Here is a 25,724-nt window from a genome sequence, read left to right on the forward strand (position 1 = left end):
TGGATTAGCAACCGGGCACGGACAGAAACGTTAACTATGTGCCTGTTCGATGATGAATGCTCGTTTGTGTCCATTCTGTGTGCTGCTTTGTAATTTTGAATATTTAAAGTGACCAGATTTTCGTTAATGCATTTATGGTTTACTTTTATGGCAACGCGCAACGGAATGCTCAGTAATAAATATGAAGAAGTCAGAAGTTGTTACGGTTTTCTGACTAAATTTGTGATAATGCTTAAGTAACGCTTTGCTGTGTGACTCAGTCTTTTTTTTTTTTTTTTTTTTCACCGGGCAGTGGTGCTGTGCCATGCAGTGTGACCTTGTCAGTCTTCAGTTGTCAGTGTGACGTAGTCAGTTTTCAGTTCTCTTCTATAGAGCATGATACTTCCGTCTTCTCTGCGTCATGCTCCGTCGGCAGCTGATGGGGTGCGTGCTATCGTCGCCACCCACGCCGCATCACCACTGCTGGTACAGGTCATCGTTTCCAGTACCTGGGTCAACGAACCGACACCAGGCGCCTAAACGGCCGCCACATCCAGCAAGCAACTCCCACGCTCTCTGCACGTCTAAAAGCTGAATCCCCCATGAAATTACAGCAACCTTCCATTTTATAGAGACAGTAAAATTAAAACCGAACACTTGCCATAATGGGATCATGGAATGGTTGCATTCAAACTTAATCATCACAGGCGTCGAGACACTTATCCCACTGGAAGATCAAATGTTCATTTCCTAGAATGAGTTTTCACTCTGCAGCGGAGTGTGCGCTGATATAAAACTTCCTGGCAGATTAAAACTGTGTGCCTGACCGAGACTCGAACTCGGGACTTTTGCCTTTCGCGGGCAAGTGCTCTACCAACTCAGCTACCCAAGCACGACTCACGCCCCGTCCTCACAGCTTTAATTCTGTCAGTACCTCGTCTCCTACCTTCCCAACTTAACACAAGCTCTCCTGCGAACCTTGCAGAATTAGCACTCCTGAAAGAAAGGATATTGCGGAGACATGGCTTAGCCACAGCCTGGAGGATGTTTCCAGAATGAGATTTTCACCCTGCACCGGAGTGTGCGCTGATATAAAACTTCCTGGCAGATTAAAACTGTGTGCCGGACCGAGACTCGAACTCGGGACTTTTGCCTTTCGCGGGCAAGTGCTCTACGAACTGAGCTACCCAAGCACGACTCACGTCCCGCCCTCACAGCTTTACTTCTGACCTTCGCAGGAGACGAAAACTGGCAGAAGTAAAGGTATGAGGACTGGGCGTGAGTCGTGCTTGGGTAGCTCAGTTGGTAGAGCACTTGCCCGCGAAAGGCAAAGGTCCCGAGTTCGAGTCTCGGTCTGGCACACAGTTTTAATCTGCCAGGAAGTTTCATATCAGCGTACACTCCGGTGCAGGGTGAAAATCTCATTCTGGAAACATCCCCCAGGCTGTGGCTAAGCCATGTCTCCGCAATATCCTTTCTTTCAGGAGTGCTAATTCTGCAAGGTTCGCAGGAGAGCTTCTGTTAAGTTGGGAAGGTAGGAGACGAGGTACTGACAGAAGTAAAGCTGTGAGGACGGGGCGTGAGTCGTGCTTGGGTAGCTGAGTTGGTAGAGCACTTGCCCGCGAAAGGCAAAGGTCCCGAGTTCGAGTCTCGGTCCGGCACACATCATTTCCTAGTTCGTAAAATAGAAAAGAAAACTGAGGATCTGCTAGATGATTATCAGTTTGGCTCCAGAAAAAGTAAAGGCACTAGAGAAGAAATTCTGATATTGCAGTTGATTATGGAATCAAGAATGAAGAAAAATCAAGATACGCTCATAGGTTCTGGTGACCTGGAAAAAGCATGCGACAGTGTCAGATGATGCAAGATGTTCGAAATTCTGAGAAAACACGGGCAATATACAATAAGTACAAGAACCAGAAGGGAAGTGGACGACCAAGAACGAAGAGCGTGGATTAAAAAGGGTGGAAGACATAGATGTAGTCTTTCGCCCCTACTGTTCAATCCGTACATAGAAGAAACAATGACGGAAATAAAAGGAAAGTTCACGAGTGGGATTGAAATTCAAGTAGAGAAGATATCAGTGATAAGATTGGCTGGTGACATAGCTATCCTCAGTGAAACTGAGGCTGCGTTTTATTAGCAGCACGCTTGGAAAATGTAACACACCTACTAAGGAGACTGCCTACACTAGGCTTGTCCGTCCACTTTTAGAATACTGCTGCGCAGTGTGGGATCCTTACCAGGTAGGACTGACGCAGTACATCGAAAAAGTTCAAAGAATGGCAACACGTTTTGTATTATCGCGAAATAGGGAAGAGAGTGTCACAGAAATTATACAGGATTTGGCCTGGAAATCATTAAAAGATAGGTGTTTTTCGCTGCGACGGAATCTCCTCACGAAATTCCAATCACCAACTTTCTCCTCCGAATGCGAAAATATTTTGTTGACACCTACCTACATAGGGCGGCACGATCACCACGATAAAATAAGGGAAATCAGAGCTCGTACGGAAAGATATAGGTGTTCATTCTTTCCGCGCGCTATACGAGATTGGAATAATAGAGAATTGTGAAGGTGGTTCGATGAACCCTCTGCCAGGCACTTAAATGTGATTTGCAGAGTATCCATGTAGACGTAGATGTAGGAACTGAAGAAGAATTACATGATGTGTTGAATGGTCTGAACAATGTAATGAGTATGGATTATGGATTGAGAGTAAATCCAAAAAAGACGGAAGTACTGAGAAATAGCAAAAGTGAGAACAGTAAGAAACGTAACATCAGAACAGGGGATCATGAAGTAAATGAAGTTAAGGAATTCTGCTACTTAGGCAGAAAAATAATGCTTGACTGACAGACCAAGGACGACATAAAAGAGACTAATACTGGCAAAAGGGTCATTACTGGCCAAGAGAAGTGTACTAGTATCAAACATAGGCCTTAATTAGAGGAACAAATTTCCGAGAATGTACTTTTGGAGCATAGCATTGTATGGTAGTGAAACATTAGGTTCCTTTCGGAGTATGCTGATGCATCAGCTCCATACTGAACAATCATATACAACCGTTCGCTCGACGAAAGATCCGTACCCAAATACTGGAAATTTGCACAGGTCACACCAATATTCAAGAAAGGTAGTAGGAGTAATCCACTAAATTACAGGCCCATATCGTTAACGTCGATATGGAGCAGGATTTTGGAACATATATTGTGTTCGAACATTATGAATTACCTCGAAGAAAACACAGTGAACATGGGTTTAGAAAACATCGTTCCTGTGAAACACAGCTAGCTCTTTATTGATATGACGTGCTGAGTGCTATTGACAAGGGACTTCAGACCGATTCCGTATTTCTGGATTTCCGGAAGGTTTTTGACACTACCACACAAGCAGCTCGTAGTGAAATTGAGTGCTTATGGAATATCGTCTGAGTTATGTGACTGGATTTGTGATTTCCTGTCAGAGAGGTCACATTTCATAGTAATTGAGGGAAAGTCATAGAGTAAAACAGAAGTGATTTCTGGCGTTCTCCAAGGTAGTGTTATAGGCCCTTTGCTGTTCCTTATCTGTATAAACGATTTGGGAGACAATCTGAGCAACCGTCTTCGGTTGTTTGCAGGTGAAGCTGTCGTTTATCGACTAATAAAGTCGTCAGAAGATCAAAACCAACTGCAAAACGATTTAGAAAAGATATCTGAACGGAAAAGTGGCAGCTGACCCTAAATAACGAAAAGTGTGAGGTCATCCACATGAGTGCTAAAAGGAACTCGTTAAATTTCGGTTACACCTTAAATCAGTCTAATCTAAAAGCCGTAAATTCAACTAAATACCTAGGTATTACAATTACGAACAACTTAAATTGGAAGGAACACATAGAAAATGTTGTGGGGAAGGCTAACCAAAGACTGTGTTTTATTGGCAGGACACTTAGAAAATGTAACAGACCTACTAAGGAGGCTGCCTACACTGCACTTGTCCGTCCTCTTTTAGAATACTAGTACGCGGTGTGGGATCCTTCCAGATAGGACTGATTTAATGCCGTAACGAAATTGCTGGCTTACCTCCCTGAGTGGCAGCAGCAGCGCTTATCGATAATAGCACTGTCGTACTATCTTTGGTGTGACCGCTAGTATTTCCGGGTGGTGGTGGTGTGTATGGTGGTCAGTCAGTTGGAACTAGAGATGGGCAAAACTGTTCTTTTCAGAGATCGGATCAGAACTGTTCACTCCATGAAATGAACTAGCTCTTTTTCATGACTCACCACTCATTCACAATAGAAAATAAATGGAAGGCACATTGCCGTTTAAACTTAGTTTATTCCAGTACTATACCTATATTTTGATCTTATTTGATCCTATTTTGAAGTAACACAGATAATGCGTAAGAAGTCTGTATTGTTTATTGAAATTTCCACGATATGACAAAGTTTTTGATTATTGATTTATTTTGCACTATCGTGGTTTTGGCTTTGTAGCCATTATTACGTGCAAAGGTGAAACAGTCATCAAATATCTGACAAGTCTGAATGATTGTAATATTGTGACAACAATAATTCAGACATGTCAGATATGTAATACATATTTCACCTTTGCACATGATAATGGCTACAAAGCTAAAATAGCATGCTGATAACGACACTTTTGAGTGCCCCACAAAACAAACCTCCAAATCTAAATAGTGATAGTGTGAAATGAAGTAATGATGAAACTTAATCAAATGGTTGCATTTTCATTCATAAGTAGACTATGACTGCAGTCCGCAATGAAGGAAATCACTGATAGGTTTATATTATGTCCTGAGTCACTTTGAGATAGAAAAGTTATACATTTCATCTGGCGGAAAAAATAAAAATATTGCAATAAAATATATTTTTAAAGTGAACGTTTCCTTCCGAAGATGCCTAAAATCGCAAAACCCGTACTACAACAACAAAAAAACATATAAACTTGACTGTAAGACCAAAGTGCTGCATATAGCCTTACACAGAATAAAACAAGGAAAATATTGGTGTATCACATTTTGTGATACGTTTATCGGTTCGCTCGTAATTAAAGCGTAAAGTCGAGTGTCCATAATAAAAAATCCTGTAGTAAAAGGAGTCGTCAGGAGTCTGATCAGTTTAAACAAATAAAAATAAAATTAAAACAAATGATGTATACATAACATAATTATGTAATATACATACCGGTATTACTATGAAGAACAATATCCAGTAGAGACGAACTCCGATGCAGAGGCGCTGAGTCAAGCAGGTCGAGCCGCGAGCTGTATTACTGCATGAGCTACGACCGCAGAGACCAGAATGACACCTGAGTTGCTTTGCTCAACGCTCTGGCTAGAGTCGAGAACGGTGGGGTGAGCGTTGAGCGGGCGAGTTCCGAAGGTGGGGGGAGCGGTGAACGGCCACCAGTCACCCGCTCCGAGACAAATCGTCCGTTCTCTTGCGAGCAGGTTGTAGCAAGTAGTTCTTATGTTCTCCGCTAGGAGGCTCCCTGTCCTGTTGCTCGCATCAACTGCCCAGAGGGCAGGACGTGCGACTGAAACGATCGCCGACGGAGTGCGATGCTAAGTTAAGGTGCGCAAGACACTGCACGTGGCAGAGGAAGCACAGAGACGGCACGGCATATGTGAAACACAAAATCCAATGGGGCACTGCACAATGCAGGCAGCCAAGGCAGAAGCAGGGCAGAGGCCGGCGCTGGCTGTGTTGTGTGGCGTGCAGTGTGCTCTGACCAGCAGAGGCTCCGCTGATCTGCTCCGACTCTCTCTCTCTCTCTCTCTCTGTCTCTGCTGTGGGAAACGTTTGGAGCTACAGTTCTTTTTTTCTGAATCACTGATTGTTCATTCCTTTGAAAGATTCAACTCTATGAATCAGTTCAGGAGCGGATCCCCCATCTCTAGTTGGAACACAGCAGCGAGGAAGTCACCGTGGTGCGAGGTCAGGCCGGGACTGCTCGCAGCATGCACGTGCTGTTGGATCGTGAGGCGGTAGCTGCGATAGCGACAAAGTTCGTTGCCCACCGAACCTGGACACTGAAGTTGAGTGATCAGTTAACCTGTTATGAACCTCAACTATTGTGACAGCTCTTCGTTCATTTGCAGGTTGTTGCTTCCTGGGCCATTCGGGCTAGCAACGTATGATGTGTTGGAGTCGGCGAAATCTTGCAGTCGTCTTCCTATATTGTGATTAATTATTATATTGACTGTTACTTGCCAGTGAAGTGCACCAGCAGTATTTTCTGCCCTGTGGCTGTTGACACCCCAGTTACCTGCCCTGGTGGTTAGTGTACTTTTCCAGCAATGTGTCTTTCCTCGTCATGCTGATGCTGTCTAGCCATTCGGGCTAGCAGCAACGTATGGTGTGTTGGAGTTGGCGAAATCTTGCAGTCGTCTTCCGATATTGTGATTAATTATTAAATTGACTGTTACTTGCCAGTGAAGTGCACCAGCAGTATTTTCTGCCCTGTGGCCGTTAACGCCCCAGTTACCTGCCCTGGTCGTTAGTGTACTTTTCCAGCAATGTGCCTTTCCTCGTCATGTTGATGCTGTCTGGCACAGTGTGTAGTTCGACAGGCTTTTAGGTTGTTTGGTTCATATTTTGCTTAGAGTGGTTATTGTTCCCTTGGCTGTTTTTACATGCCAATTTCTGAAAACTTACTGCTGGTCGTATCCTCGTACTCGGCCAACATTTTCCATCTTGTGTCATTGGTCAGATGGAAGGGAATTGGTTAAATTGTTGGTCGGTCCTTGGGCCATCCCTAGTTTGGGTTGCCATCCGAGAATTTTTTTTATCAGAAGGAAGGGGTTTATTTTAAATTGTTTGTCTGACTTGGTGTTCCAGCCTTCACCCATTGTTTCAAATCTGTTTTTGGCCTTCAGCTGTGCAATGAGTTAATATTTCATTAATTGGGCTTTCAGCTGTTCTAATGTAGGTTTAAAAAGAATTTCTTGGTTAAAAAAATTGTATTAATGTGTTTTAATTATAGTTGTCCTTCAGACATGCAGTGTAGGCCTTCAGCCGCTAATTGTTTTCAATTACATGTTTTTTTAGTTAAATTTTTACCTTCTATTTTTAATTGGTTTTGATTTCTAAGCCAGGCCTTCAGCTGTTCTTGTTTTTGATGTGGTTTTGGGCCTTCAGCCCAGAATGCATCTCAAGTTTCCTTTAAGTTGGCCTTCATCAGTATTGTCTAATTGTGATCTTTTAAAGCAATATGTAAATAAGTGGTTCTTAGAAAAATAAAGTTGTGTGTTTGATTGTGCAACTCACAGTAACTGTTTACGGCCCTATCCACAATCGTAACCTTATCCCGTGCGCTCTCTGAGTACCTACCAACCAGGTTTCAGTCTTAATGCGTGTTCTCATTTCCCAGTGGAATAAAAGTTTTAACGGGTGCGATTACTTTTGAATGGAGCCGTTCCATGGTTGCGTTGTTGCGGATGTTCGGCTTCCATGTGACTTCCTCTTGAAGGTCACCTAGTGATCCATTTACAGACATACCTGACACTGAAACATCTTGGGCTTCATATAGGGTGTTATGTGTGTAATGATAATTCCAAGTCATCTGATCACATTGAAAAATAAAGCATATTCTGTCCCAGGCAGTCCACACTGTTACTGGTAACTGTGAGTATTCAAAAGCTCGTTCAGCCATGAGGATCTGAACATATTACGGTTTATCTCGATTTCATATCTTATTCCTCATTCGTTTTTAGTACTAACTTGCCCTCCTTGTTCTCCTGCTCCTGACGCAGAGAAATTGAACTTTTTATCATCGTTGTTTTGCTTCTCTCATTCTGTTTCATACGAACATTAATATTCACTAAGCCTTAGTACCTCATATGGTTTTGCAGAATAAAGACACAATATGTGTAATACTGTCAACAGTAATATCGCACTTACATCAAAACAGACAGTTTTAACAACGAAAATCACAGTGTGGAACAGAAATCTCGGTTCGGGGGCCCATGTTTCGGTATTAAGTCCAGAGATGTAAATCTTCGGCAGAAATAGCTGTCGTAGGTACGAAAAATAATATAAGAAATTTAAGGAGCTGATTCGAAGAGTCGAATTAACAGGGAGAACCAAAAATTCATGTAGTGTGACGCCACAGTGTGATACCTTGCATACTAACAGTACGAAAATGTCTCTAACAGAATGTCGTCGCATTTGGTAGAAAAGAGAAATTAAAGAAAGGCAATTTTTCAACATTACAGTCGTATGTACGAGAAGTATGTTCATTCAATAGAGCGTAGCTGTGCTATTTACTTAGTGCAATAGGAAGAGTTTTGCATTAGAATACTTGAGTTAGAAGAGTCTAGGTGAACTTTTTTATTTTATAATTTTGATTTGCCGAATAGGGATGTAGTATATACTGTTTTTAATACTGTATATACTGTTTGTAAACTATATGTATCCAACTCTTATAGATTCTGTAACGTGAAACGTAACTATTACCGGTCAGATATTTCAGAAATATTCATGGAGAGTGCTAATCAGTGAATATTTTACCTGTCATAGGCCAGAAATAGCTTCCAAACTTATCAACGTGTAGATATTAAATACACGTGCTAATCCAATAAGAGCGACCATTTGTAATATTTCCAGCACAATATTAATAATAACATGTCTTTCAGACAACATTCATTATCTTTAGTAAACTTTATGAGACACTACCCAGTGAAATTTCCAGTGAATTTTATTTTAGTAATACGTGCTGTACGTAAAAACTGTGGGTACCTGATCCTGTTATTATCCTCAGTGATTGTCATCTACTTAGAGCCCCACCCCTTTCCAATTAGTGAGTACCAGAGTGTCGTTGTTTAAACAGCTAAAAGAAAAGTAATAATCATTGCCGGTTTTGTTTGTTTGCTAAAAGGATAAATGAAGTAAGTAATAATGAAGCCTCATTGTTGTCCAATAATAGTCAAAGGCAATGTCTTTGTTGCTAATTGTGTGAAAACAAAGAAAAGTAACCTAAAATCGGAGTAATTCTGGCAATTTCAGTTCAAAGAAAGGAATAAATTACGTTCACGTATTTTATATATGTATCTATTGTAGTAACACTATTGTGTACTCGGTTGGTTCGTATTTCGGCGAAGTTAATCTGTTGAAAGCCAACAGGTACTTATTTGACCCAGTAAATTTTCATAGTAAGTACCATTTTCAAAGTTCGTAGCTTGCTATATCCAGGATATTAGAGCGCGTTAATCTGAGGTTACGTAAATTACTGTCGTAACACAACAACTACCTCCAGTCGATCATTTACTCCTGCATAACTAGTTTAAATACTCTCTTAAAATTAACGTATCTGAGTATTAAGACAGCTGATTTCTATATTCAGTATTATTTCGTAACATAGTGTGTTCTCAGAAACGTGTGTCAATCATCTGTCGCCCCAGGTACACCCAAACATTTATGTTTTCATTGCCGTCCGAATTATTGATCAAATATTGGACAGACAGTGTCCCATTGGGATAGCGACCGTATTAATTTCTGTATTACTTCAATTCGATTTGTTATAGACTCTTTGAGTCAAGTGATCCTCCTTTTGTTTCGTATTTTACGTGAGCAGTCGCACTGTTTAAGTATTAAACCAAATCTAAATAAGTAGAGCGTGAGGGAGTAGAGTAGGTTGCTCATAACAACTTGTTGTGCACTTCTCTCCACTAGCCGGTCACAAATTTCTTCGGAGACGATAGCTTTGTCCAAAATCAAATGCATTAGGTATACGTCATCATGGACATGCAAGTGGTGTATACAACATTTCGTGTACATATGGTAGGATCTACATTGGAACTACAAAGATAAGTGTGAATACGCGGTTGAAGGAACGTAAAAGTATTTTCCGTTAACATCCAAGAGATAAATTTTAGCTACAGAGCGACGAGAGGAAATTATGCCTATAACAGCTATAAACATTATCTATCCGACATATGAAAAAACAGTGAAATAAAACGATGATAAATATTAATTATTTATATAATATTTTATGATGTAATTGGACATATCGATGTGTATCATACAAAGACAATGATAATTGTAAATTCCTTTTATGATCTGCGTTTGTCTTCCTTTGTTTTTACCTTTTTTTGGTTGGTTTTTGTAGTTGCGGACGCAATACGCATATCAAACTGAGGTCTGTTAAGAAATTATAATTATTTGTTAATTATTACTTGAGTATAGAATTCATTATTATTATAAATATGAGTGAATAATTATTTGTAACTTTAACTCCTCTCTCAATAAGCCTTATCTGTGTTAATTAATTCTTTCCGCTGCAAGGAGCTCAGCCATTGATGACAGCGATTTGTATCGCGTTTTTATCTGTGTTTCTTACGAAAGAATCAAAGGTTTGCGTGATGAAAATTAGTCTAGGTAGTGCACAATATGAAAGTAAAGTTTAATAAGCATTTCAAATACTTATCCTGTTAAAAGGAAATTTGCTCTAACAATACAAAGTCTCTACAGCGGTAAATTCAGATTACGCAACTGTGCAGACATAAATGCCGAAGGCAACAAAAATGTGTTAAAATAAATGTGCACCGGTGGTTCCGAACTCATTTTAATGAAAATAATTCGAGTCAGATTGGTTCTTAAAAAACAGTGCTCATAGACCGATCCAAATAACAAACGTTTCTTGCTGATGTATGGAGCCGAAATTAATTACGCACGAGTTGCGAAGAATATTGTTTCAGGTAATATACGTCAGTGTTGTGCGCGGCTCATATTCGGTGGTTTTAATGATCATAACTGTTTCCATCATAATCAATAGTTGTATAGAATCTGTTGTGTGAACTGTGATTTAGTGACACTTACACAACTTACAGGCAACACTTTAACACAACGTTAACTTGGAGTTCTTTAGCAACTTGACCAAATCTTTAGCCGGGAGAAAAAGTTATTTAGTGATTATTCACTGTAATGAAATAAGATCATCATTTCCATTTACATATTAAATACCAAACCACTGAATAACACAGCAAACGCCACAGCCGACTAGGGAAAACAGACAAGACAGCCGTGTTGGAACATGCTCTTCAGTCGGGTCATAACGTAGTGAAATTTTCGGAAACTGAAGTTTTATGCCCTATGACGAACTATTATCCACGGCTATATAGAGAAGCCATCGAAATACATAAACATGGGGATAATTTTATCAGAAAAGAAAAAAGCCATGAAACTCAGCGATATATGGACAGTGGCGCTACAGAATCGATGAGAGGTTTTTGTCTTTGACGTACTATGATTCATAGTTATATTTAATCATTGACAAGGTTTATCTCTGCTATCACATGAAATCCAGACCACGCCCACTTTCCACGGTATTTAGGCCGTTCTTCGACGAAGGAGTCGGCAGTCGGCAAGACAACACAACCAGGAGGACCTCCAAAGATGTCAAACGTAGCTTTGGACGGAACGCCAGGGATAGAAGAGTTCCATGGACCACGGCCATACAACCCGGAAGAATTCTCGGCAACTCTCGTTATTATCCCCCGGAACCTGACTCCGTATGGCTACATCAGATTCTGATGATTCGATATGTCGTGCTGCCATTCATGAACAGCATTCCGCAGGAAGTGTTTGCCGACTGGATGACGCTCCGCCAAATACCGATGTTGTAATCCAACATGCTCTATAAAATGTCGACATGTTGCCTTGGCTCGCTCTAACACTAGGTCTGTTTCCAGGAGAGCTAGTATGGGACATTATCGGGCAACCCCAGCGTCATCCACAAACAACATTATCCGTCCCAAGCACAACAGTGACCGAACTCCACCAGGCAAACGGACATCCAGGAGCTGTGCAACACAATGCAAGCACGTTTGCATGCTTGCATTCAACGTTCTGGCGGCTACACCGGTTATTAATGTACCAGCATTTCACATTTTGAATGGCTTATCTCGCCCTTACATTCAACTGTGCTTGTGCAATGTTAATCACATGAACTGCTACCTAATCATATATATTTCCAAAATTTATTTACTCTACATTAATTATTATTTGGTGCTGTTATTTCTGTTTTCGTCAGATTCTCCAGATCTGTACATGCTCTTCAAAAATGCGTTAAACGCAAATAAGAACAAGCAAGCATGCACTTACTGTTGTTTAGAAGCGAAAATTTACAAATTTTGCCTCTACCACACTAAGCAAGCTGCCTCATTAGGCATTACTGAAGTCATATTTACAGAAACAGTTTTAAAACGTGTATCAAGGAGAATGATTTCCATTCTTCTGATATTATCGGATAAGTGATCTGCGTGCATAAGTCCCTTGCACAAGCATTACTCACCTGTAATCTGTTCATTACAGCCCCAACACCATCCTCAACGACAGCTCTATCCTCTGGTAGGCGCAGTCCTCTGGCAATCTCTTTGGCAGTATTGCCTTTGGCTCCAAGAAATGTCAGCGCGAGAATTACCTGTATACTGATAGGAGAGAAGAACAGGTTTCCTGGCTCTGCTGCCAAAACCTAAAAATGAACACATGTGTCACAGTCTATATATTAATGTAATTTTAAGACCCGTTTGCTATGAGAGTTTAAGACAGTAAATCCTAAATGTCTTCATAGACAGTACTAGAATTAATGATAGAATATAACGAATAAGGTACGCTATCGGCTGCAAAATACTAACGCGAATTCGTTACATAAGAATGGTAAAACTGGTGGAAGCCGACATCGGGGAAGATCAGTTTCGATTCCGTAGAAATATTGGAACGCTTGAGGCAATACTGACCCTACGACTTATCTTAGAAGATAGATTAAGCCTACATTTCTATCATTTGTAGACTTCGAGAAAGCTTTTGATAATGTTGACTGGAATACTCTGCCGGCGGCAGTGGCCGTGCGCTTCTAGGCGCTACAGTCTGGAACCGCGAGACCGCTACGGTCGCAGGTTCGAATCCTGCCTCGGGCATGGATGTGTGTGATGTCCTTAGGTTAGTTAGGTTTAAGTAGTTCTAAGTTCTAGGGGACTGATGACCTCAGTAGTTAAGTCCCATAGCGCTCAGAGCCATTTGAACCATTTTTTTGAATACTCTCTTCCAAAAGGTGACGGATTGTCTTTATTATCAGAATGGCGCAAAGAATGATTGCCTATATTAGTAGAGGTTGGAACGCCAGTGGAAATGAAACGGCAGGCAGAACTCAAGCCCTGGGTGGAAGGCCTGCACAGGCGTTGGTCCTGCTTAAGAACAGGAAGTAGCTAGACGGACGTCGTGGCACCTGAACTCTGGAGCACAATAGGGTGACGGCCGGCCGCTATTGTAGCAGGACCGGAAGGATAGCCGCGAACTCTGCAAATCTTGGACGCAGGTGAGAGGAACGAAGAAGCGGCACCTCGGAAACCACACAGGCTGGGTTATTTCCAAGGATTTTTACTCAGAAGCGTACCATTGTAGGAGTATAGGTTTTTCCTCACAAACTTTCCGCGCTGGACGACAAAAGACTAAAATATCGTTGGTCGGCGTTCGGAAGAATCTGTAGAGAGGGAGAATATTCCTTGGTTTCGGGAATATGATTTGTTTTCGGAATTGCGATGGTGGGGAGCCAAGCCTTGCTGGGAAGTTAGCGCTGGAGAGACGAAGTCTTCCATTGCGAGCCCCCGTGTGTGACGGTCGCTCCGTATCAGCTTTGTTGGTAAGGACGGACTTGCTGTCTTTGCTCTCAGCAGAGTTTATAGTTAGAACAGTTATGCACTGTACTGTTGCGAACCCACACGATTCTGGACTTCACCTCCGGGTTGGAAGTTGTCGTTGAGTAAGCAGCGTACAGTAGTTGACAGCACTTCTTCTGCCTATACTTAACGTTGAGACGTTACCTGGACTCCGTCCTTGTGTCTGGGAGTTCGCGTTTCTCGTCCGTAGAACGCAAAGAGAATGAGACAGTATTAGAGTATATTAGTCAGGGGACCCCCTTCTGCTGTCCTACTGTTTGAAAGAGTTTATTTGTGGCAGGATTTGTTCCATTGTCGCAGACGAGTACGAGAACCATCACTTCGACGCACCGGACGCAGTACATACGGTGATATCCCAAACTGGTTCGGCTTATTAGGGCTACAAAAGCTAAACAGCTGTGATCACGTTAGTTTATTTCCACTGAGGTTCCACACCACCGTAGACCATCTTTGAAAGTAGTGTCTTGTAGTGTTCGGTACGTAGATGATGGCAGTCATTTCGCGTTAGTGATATTAGACCGCGCAGTCATAATAAGGGGCAGAGATGGGCAATTGATTAATACACTCCTGGAAATTGAAATAAGAACACCGTGAATTCATTGTCCCAGGAAGGGGAAACTTTATTGACACATTCCTGGGGTCAGATACATCACATGATCACACTGACAGAACCACAGGCACATAGACACAGGCAACAGAGCATGCACAATGTCGGCACTAGTACAGTGTATATCCACCTTTCGCACCAATGCAGGCTGCTATTCTCCCATGGAGACGATCGTAGAGATGCTGGATGTAGTCCTGTGGAACGGCTTGCCATGCCATTTCCACCTGGTGCCTCAGTTGGACCAGCGTTCGTGCTGGACGTGCAGACCGCGTGAGACGACGCTTCATCCAGTCCCAAACATGCTCAATGGGGGACAGATCCGGAGATCTTGCTGGCCAGGGTAGTTGACTTACACCTTCTAGAGCACGTTGGGTGGCATGGGATACATACGGACGTGCATTGTCCTGTTGGAACAGCAAGCTCCCTTGCCGGTCTAGGAATGGTAGAACGATGGGTTCGATGACGGTTTGGATGTACCGTGCACTATTCAGTGTCCCCTCGAGGATCACCAGTGGTGTACGGCCAGTGTAGGAGATCGCTCCCCACACCATGATGCCGGGTGTTGGCCCTGTGTGCCTCGGTCGTATGCAGTCCTGATTGTGGCGCTCACCTGCACGGCGCCAAACACGCATACGACCATCATTGGCACCAAGGCAGAAGCGACTCTCATCGCTGAAGACGACACGTCTCCATTCGTCCCTCCATTCACGCCTGTCGCGACACCACTGGAGGCGGGCTGCACGATGTTGGGGCGTGAGCGGAAGACGGCCTAACGGTGTGCGGGACCGTAGCCCAGCTTCATGGAGACGGTTGCGAATGGTCCTCGCCGATACCCCAGGAGCAACAGTGTCCCTAATTTGCTGGGAAGTGGCGGTGCGGTCCCCTACGGCACTACGTAGGATCCTACGGTCTTGGCGTGCATCCGTGCGTCGCTGCGGTCCGGTCCCAGGTCGACGGGCACGTGCACCTTCCGTCGACCACTGGCGACAACATCGATGTACTGTGGAGACCTCACGCCCCACGTGTTGAGCAATTCGGCGGTACGTCCACCCGGCCTCCCGCATGCCCACTATACGCCCTCGCTCAAAGTCCGTCAACTGCACATACGGTTCACGTCCACGCTGTCGCGGCATGCTACCAGTGTTAAAGACTGCGATGGAGCTCCGTATGCCACGGCAAACTGGCTGACACTGACGGCGGCGGTGCACAAATGCTACGCAGCTAGCGCCATTCGACGGCCAACACCGCGGTTCCTGATGTGTCCGCTGTGCCGTGCGTGTGATCATTGCTTGTACAGCCCTCTCGCAGTGTCCGGAGCAAGTATGGTGGGTCTGACACACCGGTGTCAATGTGTTCTTTTTTCCATTTCCAGGAATGTAATTTCAGTTAGGAAATATAGACAATTGTACCAGGGTAATCCCAAAAGTAAGGTCTCTCATTTTTTTATAAGTACATAGACCTGTTTATTTCTACAGTGGTTTATATCAGTTTACAGCTTGAACATTTAGCTATTTTTCGACATAATCACCATTTCTGTCGATGCATTTCTGTAGACGCTGAGGCAGTTTTTGTATGCCCATGTCATACCAGCTGGCCGCCATGCCGTTCAGAAACTTATGAACCTCTTCTTTCACCTCGTCGTCGGAGCTGAACCGCTTTTCGGGCAAATGTTCTTTTAACCTAGGGAACAGGTGATAGTCACTGGGTGCCAAGTCAGGACTATAGGGTGGGTGGGTGATTATGTTCCACTGAAACTGTTGCAGGAGAGCAACGGTTTGCCGAGCGATGTGTGGGCGAGCGTTGTCATGGAGAATGTGTACGCCATTGCTCAACATTCCTCTTCTCCTGTTCTGAATTGTCCGTCTGAGTTTTTTCAGGGTCTCACGGTACCTTTCACCGTTAATTGTGGTCCCAGCGATTCAGCTCCGACGACGATGTGAAAGAAGAGGTTCATAACTTTCTGAACAACGTGGTGGCGAGCTGGTATGACATTATGTCGAAAAATACCTAAATGTTCAAGCTGTAAACTGATGTAAACCATTGTAGAAATAAACGGATCTGTGTACTTATAAAAAATAGGAGACCTTACTTTTTGGATTACTCTCGTACTTAAAGGGTTGATTTTAATCTATAATACATATATACGGAACATCAACGTTTATCATTTACTAGTATTAGTTGCTTTCATCATTCATTTATGTTTAGATTGTAATTTATATGTAAAAAAGAGCATTAAGAGATCCTAACATCTGTTTCAGGGGATAGTCAGACAGGGCCAAATCATCATTTTAGCGTTTATTATTTTCCGTTGGGCACACTCATTTTTACACCCGCCTCGAGTAGCATTGTGAATGTTAAACTGTATGTCATCTGATAATGTTCATTGAACGGAAACGATTGTGACGTAACAAGCGTACCTTAAATATAGGTACAGTGCTTTTATTGTCATTAACTTTAATCAGCTATGGAGTACAAAGAATGATCAAGATTATTTATTGACTGATAATTTACTAGACTCACATCAAGTGAATGGTTAGAGAATGAGTGAATCTTTCCAGATCTTTGGTCTTGTCATCGAGGTCTCCATCTCCTGGACTGAGAGTGTAGACGGGTTTGAAAGAATAAGAAGAGAATGTCTCAACTCAGTAAGCAATAAGGCTCAAGCCTTCTTGGAGTCAATGAGCACCTGGGTGGCTGCTCTCTGGGTTTGTAGCTGTCCACGACCAAGCAAGCAGCGTCATGTCAGACACGGGAGATTACATTTTCTTGCAGATAATGCTGCATAACAGTTTCAGAAGAAACATGTTCGCTCTTAATAGCGAAAGTATGCTGAAAACGTAATTTTGAAGCACTGTAAATGTCACTTCCACGATTTCCTTCACTTGATTAGGTGGCAGATTTATAATTTTCTCGCAGTGCTACGTACGTATCTACACTCCTGGAAATGGAAAAAAGAACACATTGACATCGGTGTGTCAGACCCACCATACTTGCTCCGGACACTGCGAGAGGGCTGTACAAGCAATGATCACACGCACGGCACAGCGGACACACCAGGAACCGCGGTGTTGGCCGTCGAATGGCGCTAGCTGCGCAGCATTTGTGCACCGCCGCCGTCAGTGTAAGCCAGTTTGCCGTGGCATACGGAGCTCCATCGCAGTCTTTAGCACTGGTAGCATGCCGCGACAGCGTGGACGTGAACCGTATGTGCAGTTGACGGACTTTGAGCGAGGGCGCCTAGTGGGCATGCGGGAGGCCGGGTGCACGTACCGCCGAATTGCTCAACACGTGGGGCGTGGGGTCTCCACAGTACATCGATGTTGTCGCCAGTGGTCGGCGGAAGGTGCACGTGCCCGTCGACCTGGGACCGGACCGCAGCGACGCACGGATGCACGCCAAGACCGTAGGATCCTACGCAGTGCCGTAGGGGACCGCACCGCCACTTCCCAGCAAATTAGGGACACTGTTGCTCCTGGGGTATCGGCGAGGACCATTCGCAACCGTCTCCATGAAGCTGGGCTACGGTCCCGCACACCGTTAGGCCGTCTTCCGCTCACGCCCCAACATCGTGCAGCCCGCCTCCAGTGGTGTCGCGACAGGCGTGAATGGAGGGACGAATGGAGACGTGTCGTCTTCAGCGATGAGAGTCGCTTCTGCCTTGGTGCCAATGATGGTCGTATGCGTGTTTGGCGCCGTGCAGGTGAGCGCCACAATCAGGACTGCATACGACCGAGGCACACAGGGCCAACACCCGGCATCATGGTGTGCGGAGCGATCTCCTACACTGGCCGTACACCACTGGTGATCGTCGAGGGGACACTGAATAGTGCACGGTACATCCAAACCGTCATCGATCCCATCGTTCTACCATTCCTAGACCGGCAAGGGAACTTGCTGTTCCAACAGGACAATGCACGTCCGCATGTATCCCGTGCCACCCAACGTGCTCTAGAAGGTGCAAGTCAACTACCCTGGCCAGCAAGATCTCCGGATCTGTCCCCCATTGAGCATGTTTGGGACTGGATGAAGCGTCGTCTCACGCGGTCTGCACGTCCAGCACGAACGCTGGTCCAACTGAGGCGCCAGGTGGAAATGGCATGGCAAGCCGTTCCACAGGACTACATCCAGCATCTCTACGATCGTCTCCATGGGAGAATAGCAGCCTGCATTGGTGCGAAAGGTGGATATACACTGTACTAGTGCCGACATTGTGCATGCTCTGTTGCCTGTGTCTATGTGCCTGTGGTTCTGTCAGTGTGATCATGTGATGTATCTGACCCCAGGAATGTGTCAATAAAGTTTCCCCTTCCTGGGACAATGAATTCACGGTGTTCTTATTTCAATTTCCAGGAGTGTATTACAGATGTTGCGCCTTTAATAACTTCGTAGGAAGAGATTCACATAATGACGCTAAATCTTCGTTCTTTTAATGAAAATTGTAAGTGGTCGGCTACAACTATTCGTTTTTGTATATGTTAGATAAATTATCACATGACAGAACATCCAGTTAACTGACCATCCGCGCCATGTTTGGCGAAGCCATTATCATGAAACCAGTGTTGTAAACTTTTACACAAACTGCACTCAGTCGCACTTATCTGTTGCAGCATATGAAAAAATTTAACTCATCCTCCAATTAGGCCTCGTTATATTATTATATGGTGGTCTACCCTTCACAGAAAGCCCATATACACGATGGCATGGATGGGAAACTGTACGTCTATCAGTTCTTCGGGTCTTTTGGTTATGCTCGCGTTGAGTATTTTCAGTGGACTACAGCTAACAAAAACATTAGTCACAGTCAAACACTAGTGATATAAACAAGAATAATCATAAGGGAATAGAAACACAGAAACATACACAGTAGCTGAAATATCAAAAATATCTTTTTCTCCAACACGTAACTTCGTGCTATCATGTACTGGAGTAATTGAATACCAACCTTATACATGTCGAAAGTAAAGACATTATTTGCCTGCGATATGTTTTGCAAGGCTACGTTCACTTCCTCTGCCATTTTTTCGACAGTCTGTAAAAATAAAGGAATTATTATCAGAATGTACAGCGTAAGTTGATAAACATTCAAAATATTTTTGTATCAGAATACCCATAAGATGCTGCGAACTAAGTTACGTGGAGAACTTGCACACATATGTTAATAAGTACAAGTATAGCTGTATTTGACGTACTTATATTACGCTACTACCTGTTTCGCTCTCAATGAACGTCTTATACATGTTCACCAACAGTCCCCGTGCCTAATTCTCACAAACTGGCAGAAATATGCCAGCGCCGTGAGTCGAAATTGTCTACTCCCTATACATAACGATGAAAGGCAAATTCTGGAATACGACGAGCACAATGAAAATTGCTCAGTTGTCTTGAACAAACACATCCGTCGGTATATGCAAGGAACATAACATTCTGCGCTGTAGAGAACCATTTAGGGCGGCATGTTATCCTCCTTGCAAATACAACTGGCTGTGCTAGGGCCCGACAATGGAGAATTTTTCGCTGTGATCTCCGTGTTTCTAAATTGCCTTTCAGCATTATGTACGGTGATTAGACAGTTTTGAGTCATGGCATCGGCACATTTCCGCCACTTTGTTAGTTATGAAGACAGTTGGAATTTCGGCCATATGAAGATCTTCATTTGTAACATAAGCTGTTGTAGCGTAATAAACGTATTTGAAATCCAGCAATGGTGGTTATTGTTAAAATTTACATTATTCATTTGTTGAAGCACAGAATGATCAAGATTACTGCTTGAAAAATATTCTAGAAATACAATGTATATTGGTTTACTTATAGCTAATGTATGTACAAATTTCATACGTTCAGTATCTTCTATTTACGAAGGGACACTGCAAAGAGAAAACTTTCGAAAATATTGGGGGCAAACACTGTTTTTTGCGGCGGTGGGAACGGGAAATATATGCAATGACTGAATGCGGAGGCATCTGGAGCCACAAACTGAGCCTGAATAGCTTGACCACATGTTTCCAGCTTCGTCTTGTGTCAGCTAACATTAAAAACAAGCCAGAAGGGCGTCCATGCGTGCAGTTCGTGGTAAACGATTTTAAATGACGTTGTTTTCTCGATATGGACCTAGTGTCACCTGTAAGACGACAATTACACACGAAGGCGGAACTTTATACAACGACCTAGTGAAGGCTATACAAAATGCTGGAATTCTTATCCAACACCGTCTGCCCATGAATGCATCACCACCTTCTGTTTAAAACCGTATACATTGCACAGGCTGTGTAACTAACATACAAAATTTCTTTCGAGTATGGCCGTTGTTTCCGGGTGTTCATGTTTGATTTTCCGTGTGTCTAGTTTACACACTAACTATCGCTTGGAATCGTCAACAATTCAATCCCGTCCGTGTCTCGACATGCGCGAACCGCCATCGTTCGTGCATCGGACTATAGTGGCGCTTTAGACAGAAGACAGTAATGGCTCGAAAGGTCGTTCTCGCCGAAAGACTGTAACCGTACGAAACATATTTAGCTTTTTTATATCTCCAGCTACCCAAATACCCCGGAAGCCACTGTAGAGAATCTCTGTCCAGTTCCATTCTTTCTTAAGTGAATAACTTGTGAAGATGAAAACAAAATTTAAATAAAATTCTTCTGAATGCTTGACTATATCATATTGAGATAAAACTACCATCATTCAGTTAACTATTTCAGGCCGTCTGTGTCAGAGTGACTATGGAAAAACATGAAATTGAATTTTCCACTAAAAGGGCAGGCAAAGAAAGCGCTGGACCCAAGATTGCCGTACGGCAGACATTGTGGAAGTACCAGAATTTAATCTATTACCAAGTAACATTGATACCCGTAAATACTGTTTCAACCCTTTAAAGAACCCGTTTTAATCAACATTTATTTGAAACGAGCATGTCACGGTCGAAGTGACCATTGAAGACAACAATTCTATATAAAACGTTCCGGTGAGAAAGGACAAGTCTTAAGACGAAATAGCTTCTTGCATGAAGCATCCGCAGACACACATCCTCGATTATCGATTCTTCCGGTAGCTACACATAAATAAACAGCACACGAGAGAAGTGAAACGTAGATGTATCAGTAACATGTTTTAGAAGCTGCCAATCAGAGAATAAATGAGTTATTATTTTATTATGTCAAAGATTCCAGACTTCTTCATGCTGCATTTTGTTATTATTTATTATCCGTACAATGTAACTATTGATTTCGGGACACACATTACATCATCGTACGTATCTGGTAAGCCAAACAAAGCTACAATGATTGAGTGAAATACACCTGTACATGTATACCCGTTAACTACCAGGGTCATGCCTCAACACTTTACTACGTGGTTAAAAGTAACGGAATATTATGCGAAAACGTTTTATTTTACAGCACATACAAATCCTCCACCACCCACCCCCTAAACAAAAATAAACGAAGCGCGAATCGGTATCTCAATAAAATAAAAAAATGGAAAAGGGTACGACTATGGATCCACGGGTCTCATGCACGACTACAGATTACCCCTTTGAGTTTTATCCTTATCAGTTCTTTCACATCGGGCAACTTTATTTAATGTTAAAAATGTCGAGATGTACCGTGCTTCGGAGTCGTATGTTGAATTGTAAGTCTTTCTGTAGCTGGCTATGTCAGTTCAATAGTACCATGCCCAGTAAAGCAGTGTGGTGTTGAAACTAACCTTCGGGTTGATAAAGCTTTACCTTTTTCTTACGGAATCCAAACTGACTGTACAGCATAGCAACGGAAACTCAATATTTATTTAGATTCCTGTCGCATTTGTACACATATTCCTTAGTGGTGACGAGTCCGTTCATTTTCGAACCATTGTCTGCATCTTAGTTATATAATTGTAAAATATTAACAACCATATAATAAAGACGCTGATTAGGGATCGAAAATGAGTGTACTGTTTCAAAATTAGTCACCGTTAAAGAGTATGTACTATTTAAACATGATATTGTTCCACTTGACCTACAGTGACTTACTGTAAACACACAAAGACGTTGCAGCAAATAAGTACAGTGGTGACCAAGTAAAACGCTCCGCGTTGTCAATGTTTTCATGTCAGTTGTGTGTATAGTATCAAAGTGGTACAGCGTGCATTAGTGAAATAATGCCAGTAGCGCAGTGTAGTGTCATCCATAATCGTGAATACATCTGAGAGTGAAAAACGAAGGAAAATGTCGCGAAAATGGATACATTCGTGTTAAAAGAACTGATGTACAAAGCGATACAATTTTATCAGGGTGAGAAAAAGCAGAATCAGCTAAAGATGCCTCTACAGAAAAAACTTTTCAGGTGGCAAAAATGGTAGGAATGTCAGAAAAAACGAATTATGAAGAAACTGGGGACACAGTGAAAACAACTACAAAATATTGGTATTCAAGAAAAGCAATTTCCGTAGATGACTTCCATAAAGCACTTCCTTGAAGCCGGCCGGGGTGGCCGAGCGGTTGTAGGCGCTACAGTCTGGAACCGCGCGACCGGTACGATCGCAGGTTCGAATCCTGCCTCGGGCATGGATGTGTGTGATGTCCTTAGGTTAGTTAGGTTTAAATACACTCCTGGAAATGGAAAAAAGAACACATTGACACCGGTGTGTCAGACCCACTATACTTGCTCCGGACACTGCGAGAGGGCTGTACAAACAATGATCACACGCACGGCACAGCGGACACACCAGGAACCGCGGTGTTGGCCGTCGAATGGCGCTAGCTGCGCAGCATTTGTGCACCGCCGCCGTCAGTGTCAGCCAGTTTGCCGTGGCATACGGAGCTCCATCGCAGTCTTTAACACTGGTAGCATGCCGCGACAGCGTGGACGTGTACCGTATGTGCAGTTGACGGACTTTGAGCGAGGGCGTATAGTGGGCATGCGGGAGCCCGGGTGGACGTACCGCCGAATTGCTCAACACGTGGGGCGTGAGGTCTCCACAGTACATCGATGTTGTCGCCAGTGGTCGGCGGAAGGTGCACGTGCCCATCGACCTGGGACCGGACCGCAGCGACGCACGGATGCACGCCAAGACCGTAGGATCCTACGCAGTGCCGTAGGGGACCGCACCGCCACTTCCCAGCAAATTAGGGACACTGTTGCTCCTGGGGTATCGGCGAGGACCATTCGCAACCGTCTCCATGAAGCTGGGCTACGGTCCCGCACACCGTTAGGCCGTCTTCCGCTCACGCCCCAACATCGTGCAGCCCGCCTCCAGTGGTGTCGCGACAGGCGTGAATGGAGGGACGAATGGAGACGTGTCGTCTTCAGCGATGACAGTCGCTTCTGCCTTGGTGCCAATGATGGTCGTATGCGTGTTTGGCGCCGTGCAGGTGAGCGCCACAATCAGGACTGCATACGACCGAGGCACACAGGGCCAACACCCGGCATCATGATGTGGGGAGCGATCTCCTACACTGGCCGTACACCACTGGTGATCGTCGAGGGGACACTGAATAGTGCACGGTACATCCAAACCGTCATCGAACCCATCGTTCTACCATTCCTAGACCGGCAAGGGAACTTGCTGTTCCAACAGGACAATGCACGTCCGCATGTATCCCGTGCCACCCAACGTGCTCTAGAAGGTGTAAGTCAACTACCCTGGCCAGCAAGATCTCCGGATCTGTCCCCCATTGAGCATGTTTGGGACTGGATGAAGCGTCGTCTCACGCGGTCTGCACGTCCAGCACGAACGCTGGTCCAACTGAGGCGCCAGGTGGAAATGGCATGGCAAGCCGTTCCACAGGACTACATCCAGCATCTCTACGATCGTCTCCATGGGAGAATAGCAGCCTGCATTGCTGCGAAAGGTGGATATACACTGTACTAGTGCCGACATTGTGCATGCTCTGTTGCCTGTGTCTATGTGCCTGTGGTTCTGTCAGTGTGATCATGTGATGTATCTGACCCCAGGAATGTGTCAATAAAGTTTCCCCTTCCTGGGACAATGAATTCACGGTGTTCTTATTTCAATTTCCAGGAGTGTAGTTCTGAGTTCTAGGGGACTGATGACCTCAGAAGTTAAGTCCCAGAGTGCTCAGAGACATTTGAACTTCCTTGACGAAATTTTTTTTTTTTTTTTTGAATTATGAAGAGAAGAAAGAAATCCGAACACTGATAAACCTACTGTAGCGTAGCAAATTATTATGAATTGTCGTCCTGCATTATAATCGTAGCTTTCCATGAAGCCTTGAGATGAGCAGATTTTGGTTCCCAAGCTGGTACAGCTGACTGACTCTGGCTACTGGGTTAGCGACCTGTGTACTTGGCTAATGCTGCGTGCAATGCGCTGCACATACTCTCTACGAATCTGAAGAAGTACTAGTAAATATTAATCGACCTATTTCATACGTAGAATACCAAATTCGATGGATAACACAACCATACAGTTAAAATTTCAAATCAATAACTTCAGTAGTTTCGGAGATATAAATTTTTTATCTAAAACACATAATAAACGTGATGTAATTGTGAAACTGAGTTAGGGACTGTGATGTATTCATCTACAGTAACAACCGAAACTGCAACGGAGAGGATGAGTTCACACAATCTAATTTTCTGGAATTTTCTTTAGTTTAACTACCACAGATTTCAGACGTAAGTAGGAGTACTTTGGAAAATTATTATTTCATCGTGTTTTGGTTGTGACAGTGTTTTGAAGAGACTGAGAGAGTGAATGGAAGACATACGTAAAGTGAGAATGTGATATTTTATTAAAAGAATGTAAATGTGTGTGTGAAAAAGTTATTGTGCAATAGGGGAATTAGTGACGTATGTCCGAATGAGCTTGGTTTTGTAAAAGGCAGCCAGAAGGGGCGTTGAGAATTAAATTTATTATTAATTTATTTTGTGGAAAGAAATTGTATTTTGTTTTCATTGAATTTTATTCAGTTTCGCAGTTACGGGATTTCTAGTCTAAATTACTCGTGGTGATTTGATTAGCTGACATTAGAAATACCGCGAATGTGGAAGTGCTCGAGATGATCTGACTAGCTGCTTAACATACTAGCTAATACGAATTCAGAATTTCCCGTGCCTTTGTGTAGGGCCTTGTGCCTCAGCTGCATGAGTCGAGATAACGGCTCGGGAGCCGTTTTCTGCCAAACAAATAAGTTAAACCGCGTTGATAAAATTTGTACAAAACGAAGGAATTTGGGCGTTTGATCGGTTCTCGTGTCGTTGACGACAGGCGACTACAGTAGTGAGTCTTTTGTGAAAGTTTGAGCTTTGTGAGTGGTTTGTTTTAGGAAATACTCGCGTGTGAACGTTGGACATAAGCTCCGCGCGGTGTGTTTCGTGTAAATTAGATTATGGTGAGCACTTCTTTACAAGAAGCCTAATGAACAACAGAATGTGTTAACTCGCAAGAAGTCGTGGGTCAGTACGAGTGAACAGAGTCAATAAATTGAATAATTGATGTCGGTATATTAAATACGGG

General features: G+C 43.5%; 2 protein-coding genes across 3 annotated transcripts in view; both read right to left on the reverse strand.

Moving 5' to 3' along the window:
* The window catches only part of LOC126458537 (leukocyte elastase inhibitor-like), a 342,121-nt gene that overhangs the window by 52,573 nt on the left and 263,824 nt on the right, over nt 1–25,724 (reverse strand). The gene's annotated exons all lie outside the window — the stretch shown is intronic.
* Nucleotides 1–25,724, reverse strand: part of LOC126458539 (serpin B4-like) — an 82,342-nt gene that overhangs the window by 52,573 nt on the left and 4,045 nt on the right. For both annotated transcript variants that reach the window (XM_050095651.1, XM_050095650.1), the window contains exons 2-3: nt 19,210–19,296; nt 12,277–12,456 (exon numbers count right to left, since the gene is read on the reverse strand). In XM_050095651.1, the coding sequence (XP_049951608.1) occupies nt 12,277–12,456; nt 19,210–19,284 (255 nt within the window). In that variant the 5' untranslated portion in view covers nt 19,285–19,296. The remainder of the gene's footprint in view (nt 1–12,276; nt 12,457–19,209; nt 19,297–25,724) is intronic.

This window comes from Schistocerca serialis, chromosome 2 (genome assembly GCF_023864345.2).
Source record: "Schistocerca serialis cubense isolate TAMUIC-IGC-003099 chromosome 2, iqSchSeri2.2, whole genome shotgun sequence".
Taxonomy (NCBI): domain Eukaryota; kingdom Metazoa; phylum Arthropoda; class Insecta; order Orthoptera; family Acrididae; genus Schistocerca; species Schistocerca serialis.